General features: G+C 41.9%; 1 protein-coding gene across 9 annotated transcripts in view; it reads right to left on the bottom strand.

Annotated features, from left to right (window-relative positions):
* Positions 1 to 12741, bottom strand: part of LOC110535767 (ARF GTPase-activating protein GIT2) — a 35427-nt gene extending 22686 nt beyond the window's left edge. For 2 of the 9 annotated variants that reach the window (XM_036935561.1, XM_021621011.2), the window contains exon 1: positions 11929 to 12329. In XM_036935561.1, coding sequence (XP_036791456.1) covers positions 11929 to 11980 — 52 coding nt within the window. In that variant the 5' untranslated portion in view covers positions 11981 to 12329. Of the gene's footprint in view, positions 1 to 7700; positions 7819 to 11928; positions 12332 to 12548 lie in introns of those variants that run through there. The other 7 variants (XM_036935566.1, XM_036935563.1, XM_021621015.2 and 4 more) reach the window with 7 other exon arrangements.
* Between the last annotated feature and the right edge of the window lie 1040 nt (positions 12742 to 13781).

Consider the following 13781-nt stretch of genomic DNA (forward strand, 5'->3'; position numbering starts at 1 on the left):
AGCCCGGGCTCTGGCTGGGCCACTCAAGGATATTCAGAGACTTGCCCCAAAGCCACTCCCGCATTGTCTTGGCTGTGTGCTTAAGGTCATTGTCCTGTTGGAAGGTGAACCTTAACCTGCTCAGGACCTCGGACTGGGGTGTTCATCAAGGATCTCTATACTTTGCCCCGTTTATCTTTCTCTCAATCCTGACTAGTCTCCCAGTCCCTGAAAAACATCCCCACAGCATGATGCTGCCACCACCATGCTTCACCATAGATATGGTGCCAGGTTTCCTCCAGATGTGACGCTTGGCATTTAGTCCAGAGTTCAATCTTGGTTTCATCAGACCAGAGAATCTTGTTTCTCATGGTCGGAGTCCTCTAGGTGCCTTTTGGCAAACTCCAAGCAGGCTGTCATGTGCCTTTTACTGAGGAATAGCTTCCATCTGGCCACTCTAACATAAATGCCTAATTGGTGGTGTGCTGCAGAGATGGTTATCCTTCTTGAAGGTTCTCCCATCTCTACAGAGAAACTCTTGAGCTCTGTCAAAGTGACCATCGGGTCCTTGGTCACCTCTAGGAAGAGTCTTGGTTGTTCCAAACTTCTCCCATTTAAGAATTATGGAAGCCACTGTGTTCTTGGGTACCTTCAATGCTGCAGAAATGTTTTGGTACCCTTCCCCAGATTTGTGTCTCGACACAATCCTGTCTTAGAGTGCTTCGATCCCATGGCTTGGCTTTTTGCTCTGACATGCACTGTCAACTGTGGGACCTTATATAGACAGTTGTGTGCCTTTCCAAACCATGTCCAATCAATTTAATTCACCACAGGTGGACTCCAATCAAGTTGTAGATACATCAAGTATGATCAATGGAAACAAGATACACCTGAGCTCAATTTTGAGTCTCATAGCAAAGGGTTTGAATACTTATGTAAATAAGGCATCAGTTTTTAATTTTGTATAAATGAGCAAAAACATTTTTAAACTGTTTTCGCTTTGTCATTATAGGTTAGTGTGTAGATTGATAAGGAAAAACATTTATTGAATTCATTTTAGAATAAGGGTGTAACATAACAAAATGTGGAAAGGGGGAAGAGGTCTGAATACTATCCAAATGCACTGTAATTACAATGCTAGTAATAAGAAATAGCAAATAGCTCCCATATACACTCAGTGTCCAGTTTATTAGGTATACCATCTCGTTCACAAAAATGGTTTGCTTCTACAGACAGTGAGTCACGTGGCAGTGGTTTGCTATATAAAGCAGCCATACAGGCATCCAGTTACTATTCGATTGGCCGTTAGAATGGGCAAAAAGAGGCTGGTGGCAGTGGTGTAACTGTGTGTGGAATGTTTTCCCTTGATACAACGTTTCCATGCCCCAGACAATTCAGGCTGTTCTGGAGGCAAAGGGGGGTCTAACCCAGTACTAGATGGGTTGACCTAATAAACTGGCCATCTAGTGTAATTGGCCTATAGCGATAGATAGATAGATATCTATCTATAACTCTAAACTGTGCAACCCCCAGTTCACTACATTTAGGTAGTGACGTCATGCAGAACGCAAAGGGGAAGTTAAACCACACACTTCCATATATGGACAGTGTCAAAGAGACTGCACCAACATCTCGTCCTCTTATGTTTTGTAGCTGAGAGAGCAAAAGAGACATTTCCTCTTTCACCTACTTCCGTACAACCAGCCACAAAATATATGCACTTCACAGGCATGTGCACTCCACTAACCAATACATGGGGATGGTAGTCTCATTCTAGACTCATGATGTATTGCAGGGGTCTGAGTGGATACAATGACAAAAGGACTGTGCAAGAGACATTCAGCGTAGATCACACAGAGCTTCAAAGAGGATCGCTAACTGCAGAGAGAAATGAAACTTGTTTGAACTTGTGCATACCGTGCTGCTGGTAAAGTAACAGCAAACACACAGAGAGAGGGAGGGATAGGCCTTCTGAGACAGACACAGTCTCTACAAAATAAAATAAAAGTCTGTATTAAAAGGCTTGCCATTAGATTTCTCTGACTTCCTACTTGAAGCAACAGTCGTTCCCCTAATTTAATTTATTTTACTTCCTACTTGAAGCAACAGTCGTTCCCCTAATTTAATTTCTTTGAAGGTGTGGGCGCAAAGGCATCCAAAACATGTTAATCTATTCTAATCTTTATTTGTCAATTGAAACCAATAGAAGGCAAGCTTCCTTTGAGGTAGGGGGCAACAGAAGTAACATGAGGACTGCCTCAACGCCCCAGGCATGCATTCTCCTCATGTGATCCCATAAGCCCAAGGAGAGAAGTGATCAACTGATCTGCATCTCCATTTAGAGAACTCTCTGTATTCTCTACAACTGAGCCCTAGAGTCAAAACTAAATAGGGTAGGCTGTGGTTTCCCTTCTGAACCAGTTTATAAAAATACTGAACAAAAATATGAACGCAACATGTAAAGTGTTGGTCCCATGTTTCTTGAGCTGAAATAACAGATCCCAGAAATGTTCCTTACGCACAAAATGCGTATATCCACCTGACAGGTGTGGAATATCAAGAAGCTGCTTAAACGGCATTATCAATAAAAGGCCACTTTAAAATGTGCAGTTTTGTCAAACACAACAATGCCACAGATGTCTCAAGTTGAGGGCTGACTGAAGGAATGTCCACCAGAGATGTTGCCGGAGAATTTAATGTTAATTTCTCTACCATAAGCTGCCTCTAACATCGTTTTAGAGAATTTGGCAGTACGTACAACCGACCTCATAACCGCAGACCACGTGTAACCACACCAGCCCAGGAGTCTGGACCGCCGCATCCAGCTTCTTCGCCTGCAGGATCGTATGAGACCAGCCACCCGGACAGCCAAGGAAGGTGTGGGTTTGCACAACCAAATCATTTCTGCACAAACAAACTGTCTCAGGAAAGCTCATCTGGGTTCTCGTCGTACTCTCCAAGGTCATAAGCTGACTGCAGTTTGGCATTGTAACCAACTCCAGTGGGGAAATGCTCACCTTTGATGGCCACTGGCATGCTGGAGAAGTGTTCTCTTCACAAATGAATTCCGGTTTCAGATGAACCGGGCAGATGGCAGACAACGTGTATAGCATTGTGTGGGCGAGGGGTTTGCTGATGTCAACGTTGTGAACAGAGTGCCCCATGGCTGCAGTGGGGTTATGGTATGGGCAGGCATAAGCTATGGACAATGAACACAATTGCATTTTATCAATGGCAATTTGAATGAACACATATAACGTGACGAGTTCCTGAGTCCCATTATCGTACCATTCATCCGCCGCCATCACCTCATGTTTCAGCATGATAATCTACAGCCCCATGTCACAAAGATTGGTACACAATTCTTGGAAGCTGAAAATGTCCCAGTTCTTCCATGGCCTGCATATTCTCCAGATTTGTCACCCATTGAGCATGTTTGGGATGCTCTGGATGTATGTGTACGACAGCCTGTTCCAGTTCCCGCCAATATCCAGCGACTTCGCACAGCCATTGAAGAGGAGTGAGACAAGATTCCACAAGCCACAATCAACAGCCTGATGAACTCTATGCGAAGGGGATGTGTCGTGCTGCATGAGGCAAATGGTGGTCACACCAGACACGGACTGGTTTACTGATCCACGCCCATACTTTTTTTTTTTAAAGGTATCAGTGACTAACAGATGCATATCTGTATCCCAGTCATGTGAAATCCATAGATTAGGGCCTAATAAATGTATTTCAATTGACTGTTTTCTTTATATGAACTGTAACTCAGTCAAATCTTTGAAATTGTTGCACGTTGTGTTTATATTTTTGTTCAGTGTATGTTTTGAGATTAGACGTTCACCTTCCTTCCCTGGGTGACTTGCTCTAGCACTTCCTTATGGTTCAATATAGACATGTAGAACCTTCAGTCAAGAATTTTGGCGAGTACTGCAATGAATATCTAAATATAATGTTGGGGGCAGTGTGTTAGCTTAAAATATTGTTTATGTGGCATTCTATTGAGCTGAATGTTGCTAGCTCAAGTTACACTGACCAATTTATAGGCTATTGACATAACGGGAGCAATCATAACATCTAAAATGACTGAGTTTCACTGACAAACTTACCAACATATACTGTTGGTTGGCTGCCAGATTGACCGACAAACTAACAAACAAAATTGCAACTCATAAACAGACATGCAAAAATTGCAAATGAGTGGCAGTGGGGTTGTCACATCTCCCTGGCGACAGCTGAAGTGTGTGTTTAGGGGAGGGGGGAGAAGAGGGGGACATGGGCTGTGGACCAGGCTCTGACACCTGGTCCACCGTTCTTTTTTAATTTCACTAGGCAAGTCAGTTAAGAACAAAATCTTATTTTGTGATACAGCCCTGGATCGAACCAGGGTGTGTATTGACGCCTACTAGCACTGTGATGCAGTGCCTTAGACCACTGCGCCACTTGGGAGCCGGAGCTCTGTTTGTCTCTTCGTCTTCCTTTCCAGTGAGAGATGGGTGTTATCAAGCCTAGTCAACAACTGGTAACAGACCCACAGAGGGGCAGTCCAGGCCAACTGGTGTTGGGAGGGAGGGACCTTGACAAATTCATTGTGATGGTCAGAGAATTGGATATTCGGGGCGGCAGGGTAGCCTAGTGGCTAGAGCGTTGGACTAGTAATCGAAAGGTTTCATGTTCAAATCCCAGAGCTGACAAGGTACAAATCTATCGTTCTGCCCGTGAACAGGCAGTTAACCCATTGTACCTAGGCCGTCATTGAAAATAAGAATTTGTTCTTTAACTGACTTGCCTAGTTAAATAAAGGTAAATATAGAAATATGCTGAAATGGATGTAATGAACTGCAGTGAGTGGTCTATCTGTTGGTAAATCCATTAGAAACCTTTTTTACAGCATTTATTTTCTATTTTTTTGCCCATGGAAGAAATGGTCAGAATGTGACTTTTTGGAACTGAATGCTAAAACATTCCAGAGATAAGTGTTCAAAGTTGACCCATTTTGCATATGAGAGATCCATGTCTTCATCACTGGAAAAGAAAAACTGATGACTTTGATATAATTTAAAAGCTTACCAACAGGGTATGCAAAAGGGGTCAACTTCGAGCATTTTTATCTCTTTAATGGTTTTGTCATTCAGGTCCAAAAAGTTACTTTCTGAGCACTTTGGAGTTGTGGCTGAACAAAGACATGGATATTATACATCTAGCTGTTTTTTCTATGCATAGTCAAGACTGAACGGCAGCTTCGGGTAAGGTTAAGGGGGAGGTGTGTGTGTCTCTTTGTTAACAACAGCTGGTGCGCAATCTCTAATGTTAAGGAAGACTAAAGGTTTTGCTTGCCTGTGTTAGAATACCTCGTGATAAGCTGCAAACCATACTATTTATTAAGAGAGTTTTCATCTATATTTTTCATAGCCGTCCATTTACCACCTCAAACCAATGCTGCCACTAAGACCACATCAACGAGCTATATAGGCCCATAAGCAAACAAGAAAATGCACATCCAGAGGCGGCGCTCCTAGTGGCCGGTGATTTTAATGCAAGGAAACTGAACTCCATCTTACCTCATTTTTACCAGCATGTCACCTGTGCAACTAGAGTTGAAATAACTATAGATCATCTTTACTTTACACACAGAAATGCATACAAATCTCTCTCGACCTCCATTTGGCAAAGCTGACCATAACGCTATCCTCCTGATTCCTGCTTACAAGAAAAACTCAAAATAGGATGTACCAGTGACGTGCTCAATATGTAAGTGGTATGATGAAGCGGATGCTAAGCTACTGGACTGTTTCGCAAGCGCAGACAGGAATATGTTCCGGGATTCATCCGATAACATTGAAGAATTTACCACATCAGTCACCGGTGTCATTATTAAAATGCATCAACGACGTCGTCCCCACAGTGACCATACGTACATATCCCAACCAGAAGCCATGGATAACAGGCACCATCCTCACTGAGCTAAAGGTTAGAGCTTCCGCTTTCAAGGAGCGGGACACTTATCCGGACGCGTATCAGAAATCCCGCTACGACTAAGATCAAATCCTACCACACCGCCTCTGACGTGCGTCAGATGTGGCAGGGATTGCAAACTATCATAGATTATAAAGGGAAACCCAGCAGAGAGCTGCCCAATGACGCATGCTTACCAGACAATCTAAATTTCTTCTATGCTCATTTCGAGGCAAGCAACACAACCATGTATGAGAGCACCAGCTGTTCCAGACAACAGTGCGATCTCGCTCTCCATAGCTGATGTGAGCGGGCGGAATACCGGTATTGATGTACGGAGTGGTTTGGGTTTTAAATTGGCCTTATATAACGGTATTTGAATTTTTGGTTTGTTAAATGTGAGATGCCGTATGTAACATCCATTTTTACAGTTTACTCCACTACTTGAGTCATCTCTCTCCACGCCGCATTCCACGCAGACCTAGCCCCGAACCCTGCCTTTCCTCGACCATGAGACACTTGTGTTCAGTCTGCATGGTCAATGCAGCACATGCAACAATGTTGATGACAACAATGCTGTTTTCACTTTGCTTCTTAATATAAATCCACTAGCATTCTAAAATTACACTATTAGTTTTTTTCTACATCTGCAAACAGCTAGTTTGTCTTTTCTTAGCAAGTTGGGCCTAAATCGTGTCAGCAGCTAATGCTAATTGCTAGTTAGCTAGCTAGCTAATAAATGTACTGAGTCAGAGCAAACATAACTAGCTATACAGCCTGATAACACCAGTGATACTGCAGACTAGAGGTCGACCGATTATGATTTTTCAACGCCGATACCGATTATTGGAGGACCAAAAAAGCCGATAACGATTAATCGGACGATTTTTTAAATATTTTTTTTCTGTATTTGTAATAATGCCAATTACAACAATACTGAATGAACACTTATTTTAACTTAATATAATACATCAATAAAATCTATTTAGCCTCAAGTAAATAATGAAACATGTTCAATTTGGTTTAAATAATGCAAAAACAAAGTGTTGGAGAAGAAAGTAAAAGTGCTATATGTGCTATGTAAGAAAGCTAACGTTTCAGTTCCTTGCTCAGAACATGAGAACATTTGAAAGCTGGTGGTTCCTTTTAACATGAGTCTTCAATATTCCCAGGTAAGAAGTTTTAGGTTGTAGTTATTATAGGAATTATAGGACTATTCCCCTCTATACCATTTGTATTTAATTAACCGTTGACTATTGGATGTTCTTATAGTCACTTCAGTATTGCCAGTGTAACAGTATAGCTTCCGTCCCTCTCCTCGCTCCTCCCTGGGCTCGAACCAGCAACACAACGACAACAGCCACCATATCGAAGCTGCGTTACCCATGCAGAGCAAGGGAAACAACCACCCCAAGGCTCAGAGCGAGTAGCGCGTGCTAACTAGCCAGCCATTTCACTTCGGTTACACCAGCCACATCTCGGGAGTTGATAGGCTTGAAGTCATAAACAGCGCAATGCTTGACACACAACGAAGAGCTGCTGGCAAAACACACGAGAGTGCTGTTTGAATGAATGTTTACGCGCCTGCTTCTTCCTACCACCGCTCAGTCAGATACTTAGATACTTGTGTGCTTGTATGCTCAGTCAGATCATATGCAACGCAGGACACGCTAGATAATATCTAGTAATATCATTAACCATGTGTAGTTAACTAGTGATTATGATTGATTGTTTTTTATAAGATAAGCTAGCTAGCAACTTACCTTGGCTTACTGCATTTGCGTAACATGCAGTCTCCTTGGTCGGCATGCAGCTCCTTGGCAGGTCGTTATTCGTTGGACTCGTTAACTGTAAGGTTGCAAGATTGGATCCCCCGAGCTGACAAGGTGAAAATCTGTTGTTCTGCCCCCTGAACGAGGCAGTTAACCCACCGTTTCTAGGCCGTCATTGAAAATAAGAATGTATTCTTAACTGACTTTCCAAGTTAAATAAAGATTAAATAAAGGTGTAAAAAAATAAATAATAATAATCTGCAAATCAGCGCCCAAAAATACAGATTTCCGATTGTTATGAAAACTTGAAATCAGCCCTAATTAATCGGCCATTCCGATTAATAGGTCGACCTCTACTGCAGACCTAAATCAACATGCTGTTTGTGCAACAGTATCTTCAAAATCAAAGAGGAATACGCAAAGCATGAATATGTTAGCTACATGAAGTAGCTAAGACAAAAAAATGTAATGTAGCCAAAGATTATAGTGCCCCCTAGGAAACATTCCTACCCTGTCACAATAACTCCTCCCTGGCAGTTCCATTCATTGTCATGTCAAACAACACTAAGTGCCCAATATTATATTCTAACTATTTCCATGATTTCTACAGTCCACCCAAGAGTTTGGCTCTAAATCACAATATATATATATATTTTTTTGAAGTCCTAAATTGTTTGCCCATATTGTGCATGGCAGTGTGGAAATGATCTCAAATGAGCACAGGAAATGCAGAAATTGATCAATTATTTTTGGTTGAAGTTGAATTGAACAGTATAAAACAAATCAGAATGTAGAAAGACCCATCGAAATCACAGAATGTATGTGTTGCCACCCTAGGGTCGCGTACTACTCATAGAAAATGTATAACTTTTATTATTCAAAAACATAAATACAGTCATACCGTCATTTTATTTTTAAATACCGTGATAGGATATTTTGGCCATGTCGCCCAGCCCTACTTTAAAACAGGTTAAGATTGCCAGATTACTAGGATGCGTACTCAGAGCAAGCACTGACCAGCTGGCAAGACCCTTCACTGACATTTTCAACCTCTCCCTGACCCCATCTGTAACACCTACATGTTTCAAGCAGACCACCATAGTACCTGTGTTCAAAAACGCCAAGGTAACCTTCTAAATGACTATCACTCCGTAGCACTCACATCTGTAGCCATGTAATGCTTTGAAAAGCTGGTTATTGCTCACAACAACACTATCAAAGACCCACTAATTCGCATACCGGCCCAACAGATAAAAATTATGCAATCTCTATTGCGCGCCACATTGCCCACTTCCACCTGGACAAGAGGAACACCTACGTGAGAATGCTGTTCATTGACTATAACTCCACGTTCAAAACCATAATGCCCTCCAAGCTCATCACTAAGCTCAGGACCCTGGGACAGAATACCTCCTCTGCAACTGGATCCTGAACTTCCTGACGGGCCGCCCCCAGGTGGTGAGGGTAGGCAACAACACATTCGCCAACGCTGATCCTCAACACGGGGGCCCCTCAGGGGTGCGTGCTCAGTCCCCTCCTGTACTACCTGTTCACTCATGACTGCATGACCAGGCACGACTCCAACACCATCATTAAGTTTGCAGATGACACAACAGTGGTAGGCCTGTATAGGGAGGAGGTCAGTGACCTGGTAGCATGGTGCCAAGACAACCTCTCACTAGACGTCAGAAAGACAGGAGCTGATCGTGGACTACAGGAAATGGAGGGCCGGACACACCCCAATCCACATTGAAGGGGCTGTAGTGGAGCGGATCAAGAGCTTCAAGTTCCTTGGTGTCCACATCACTAAGAAATGATCATGGTCCACACACACTTCCCCTCAAAAGGCTGAAAAGATTTGGCATCCGACCACAAGGCGCTACAGAGAGTAGTGCGTACAGCCCAGTACTTCACTCGGGCTGAGCTCCCTACCATCCAGGACCTCTATTTTTATTTAACTAGGCAAGATAGTAAAGAACAAATTCTTATTTACAATAATGGCCTACCCTGGCCAAACCCTAACCCGAATGACACTGGGCCAATTGTGCGCCGCCCTATGGGACTCCCAATCATGGCCGGTTGTGATACAGCCTGGAATCGAACCAGGGTCTGTAGTGATGCCACTAGCACAGATATGCAGTGCTTTAGACTGCTGCGTCACTCAGGAGCTCTCTACCAGGTGGTGTCAGAAGAAGGCTCTAAGAATTGTCAAAGACTCCAGCTACCCAAGTCATAGACTGTTCTCTATACTACTGCACGGCAAGCGGTACCATTCTACCAAGTCTGGAACCAACAAGACCCTGAACAGCTTCTACCCCCAAGCCATAAGACTGTTAAATGGTTAACCAGACTATTTATATTTATCCTTTTTTTTAAATCAAAATTGGTGCTGTCAAAAAGTGAATGAATTGAAGTGTGGGGAATTCCATTGGGAACAAGTTGGTATGGGCTAGCCTACTTCAAATTGACCCTAGGCTAATGTATACAGCTTAGGCCTAACCTAATTATTGTGACAATAAGTAAGCCTAGCTGTATGTACTCTTGTCTTATAGCTGGTTCTCTCTCAATTGAACCTGGGGAAAAGGTTATTTCCCAACAAGGATATCCAATATTCTAACCAAGCAGTGTTCCTCTTTTAACTAAGAACATCAACCACTGACAAATTACATCTAACCTCCATGTTTAAAAATAAAAAATATAAAAAATGTAGACAAATATTTTACAAGGAAACGTGCAGATGCTTGTTCAATAGGCTTAAACTGATTTAAAACTCCCTATGATAGAAGAACCTACTGAGAGCCGTGGAAGAAAAGTACAAAAATAGGTGAGGCACATTTAATTCTAAGTCAAATACAATAGCCACAATTCTCACTGCATCCTCAGCATCCAGTCAATTCACTCAACATCCTGTTTTTCTTCCTGTGCTCATTGGACATCACGTCATTCCTGTACGAAATAGTCTAAACATTATGCAAAACAACCCTCATAACACTTACACAGCGAAGCAGGACGTGACATGATTTCTACACATTTTGGATGAGCTCTAAATTGTTAGGAAATTTTCATTATTCTATCAGATAAACAATGTATGGTATTTGTAGTGGATTTTGTTTACTAACCACTGATTAAGAGCCTCTTAGTGGAGTGACAACATCAAATTGGACGGCACACCAGCATCATTCTTAAATCGCAGGTTGACAGATGGTTCATTTCCCCAAAATTAACAGCAGTGTGAGGTTGTAACTAGGGGACCCATCCAAAGTTCAGATGTGGAAGCAGTGTGTACCTGGTCAGCTGTTCTCCTACTCTTGTCAAAACTCATACCAGAAGGCAATTGAAAAGAAGCAACTCTAGGTAGTAGAATCTAAAACCATGACCACGGGGCAAATTCTTCTCCCCTCTTGTCATGACTCTTCAGAAGCATGCAGCCAGACAGGCACAGGAAGACAACCAACAACACTAAAGCGCCACAATCAGGTGTGCAAAAGGGCAAACACACTGAACTACACCAGATTGTAACCATCTTCTGATATTTTATAGCAGAAAGAGACTTGATTGTTGTCTGTGTCCCATGTCATACATATTTTACCTTGGCAGATGAGAAAGGAGATTTGCATGCCATAACTTAAACTGAGACTAAGAGACAATGGCCTGTCTGAAACTGAACATATTACTTCACTTGCCAACCCGATTAAATACATTGTGGCAGCCCTTTGACAGGAAATCGTATTTGAAATGGTTATTCCTGCAAAATCAAAACACCACTACATTGGAATAACCGCACCATGATCACATCACGCAGACTTGCATGACTCACGCAAGGACTCAGGAGATAGCTTGATTGTTTATTTTAAAACCAATGACCCAGCAGTAATTACATTTTACACTGTAGTTGATAATGTTGGCTTCATAGAGAGAAGACACCGCTTGTAAAACTGTCATAACTAGCTAGTTTAGTTAATCTAATCGCATGCTTACGTTTGAGCTCAGTGCTAGCTTCAAAAACCAACACATCAACTATTTTACTGATCAACGCTGGGTAGCTAGAAGCTAGCCAAACCATACAAATATATATATATCAGCTATTACTTGCTAGCTAGCAAGTACGCAAACAAGTAATAGCTGATAGATAGATCTATTAGCCATGTTAATATAAGTATTCTGCCTGAATGATGTATGGCTTGGCTAGCTACCCACCTTTGATCAGTAAGTGACTTACCTGGGACACTGCAATCCGCGCAAACCTCACTATTCCTTAATCGTTTAGACATCCTTTGCAGAGGAAAAAAAAGGCCTTCAAAAAAAAAAGTCAAGGGAATTGATGTGCTTCTTTTCTCATTTGATAACCGGGAAGAATTTATCTAAGCGAATTACATATGACCAGTTGTTTTAAAAAAGCAGTTGATTGGCGAGGAGCAAAATAGCTTCCTCTTCAATCTTAGTTTCTTGCCCCAACCAAGCTACCGCTAGCTAGCTTGCGCACAACAAACAGCTGCGATTGTCAGGAAGGAAACTCTTGCCGCAAGTGGTCTGTAGCCGGATTTTCACTAGTTACTCCAGCCACAGTCAAACCTCGTCTATTTCTCAAATATATCCTCTAAAAATCTGAAAAAAAACATAATCACACTGTCTTGTTTTATTATATATATATATATATATATACACACACTGCTAACCTTTTACCCAACCCTAACCTCGATTGAAGACCCAAAAGCAAATGTTGTTTTCATGAATTTTTAAGATATAGCCAATTTTGTTGGCTGTGGTAACTAGTTAAAACTATGTAGCCGAGTGGTTACGAACTATCCGTGGACAGCAGTAACACTACATAAAACATACTTTGTAGATTGTGGTCAATCGGCAGTCGCCCAATGTTAAACGACTAGTCAACTACTGACATTCGTTTAATTTAAAATAAATAGATGTAAACCGGTAGAGTGTGCCAAAGATTTGCGCAAACTAGTACCAAAGATGATGGATAAATTAAGATAGTTCACTCAGGCAGTTAACCATTGACAAAAATGGTCAATTCCGGGCTACTTAACTCGGCGTGTCCATATACACCAATGTAATAGCAACTGGGTCTAGTCTACTTAGTTCATTGACTTGCATCGAACCAGGAGAAGAAAAACAGCGAGTGGGGTGTCTCGCTTCCTCTTCCCTCTCTGCCAGTACTAGCTGTGGTACAAGTAGTCGGAAGAGGAAGCGAGACATCTTACTCCCTCATTTGTTTCAGTGGAAGTCAATGAACTAAATAGACCAGTCCCAGCTGCTATCACATTGGTGTCTTTGGGAGAGCCACCCCTTAAGTACCCCGGCATTTATATTTTGTTCAATGGTAAACGGCCGGAGTAAACAATTTTCATTTATCCATCATCTTTGCTATTAGCTAGTTGTTCAGTGGTCATGGCTAGAAGGCTTCCAACTTTTGTCAAATTCATTTCAGATTTGACGTTATGTAACAGGTTAGGATAATTAGGTTAAGGTTAGGAAAAAAGTTGGGGTTTGCTATACTGAACAAAAAAATATAAACGCAACATGCAAAGTGTTTGTCACATGTTTCATGAGCTGAAATGAAAGATCCCAGTAACTTTCCATATGAACAAAAAACATATTTCTCAGAAATGTGCACAAATTTGTTTACATCCCTGTTAGTGAGTATTTCTCCTTTGCCAAGATAATCCATCCACTGGACAGGTGTGGCATATCAATAAACTGATTACAGCATGATCATTACACACATGCACCTTTTGTTGGGGACAGTAAAAAAAATATATTTAAAAAAATCAAAAATGTGCAGTTTTGTCACAGAACACAATGCCACACATCTCAACAAGTTCAGGGAGCATGCCATTGGTATTCTGACTTCAGGAATGTCCATCTGAGCTGTTGCCAGAGAATTGAATGTTAATTTCTCTACCATAAGCCAACATTGTTTTAGAGAATATGGCAGTACATCCAACTGGCCTTACAACCAAAGACCACTTGTAACCACAACAGCCAAGGAAATACACATCCAGTTTCTTCACCTCCTGGATAGTCTGAGACCAGCCAACCAGACAGTGATGAAAG

The sequence above is a fragment of the Oncorhynchus mykiss genome, chromosome 11 (genome assembly GCF_013265735.2).
Source record: "Oncorhynchus mykiss isolate Arlee chromosome 11, USDA_OmykA_1.1, whole genome shotgun sequence".
NCBI lineage: Eukaryota > Metazoa > Chordata > Actinopteri > Salmoniformes > Salmonidae > Oncorhynchus > Oncorhynchus mykiss.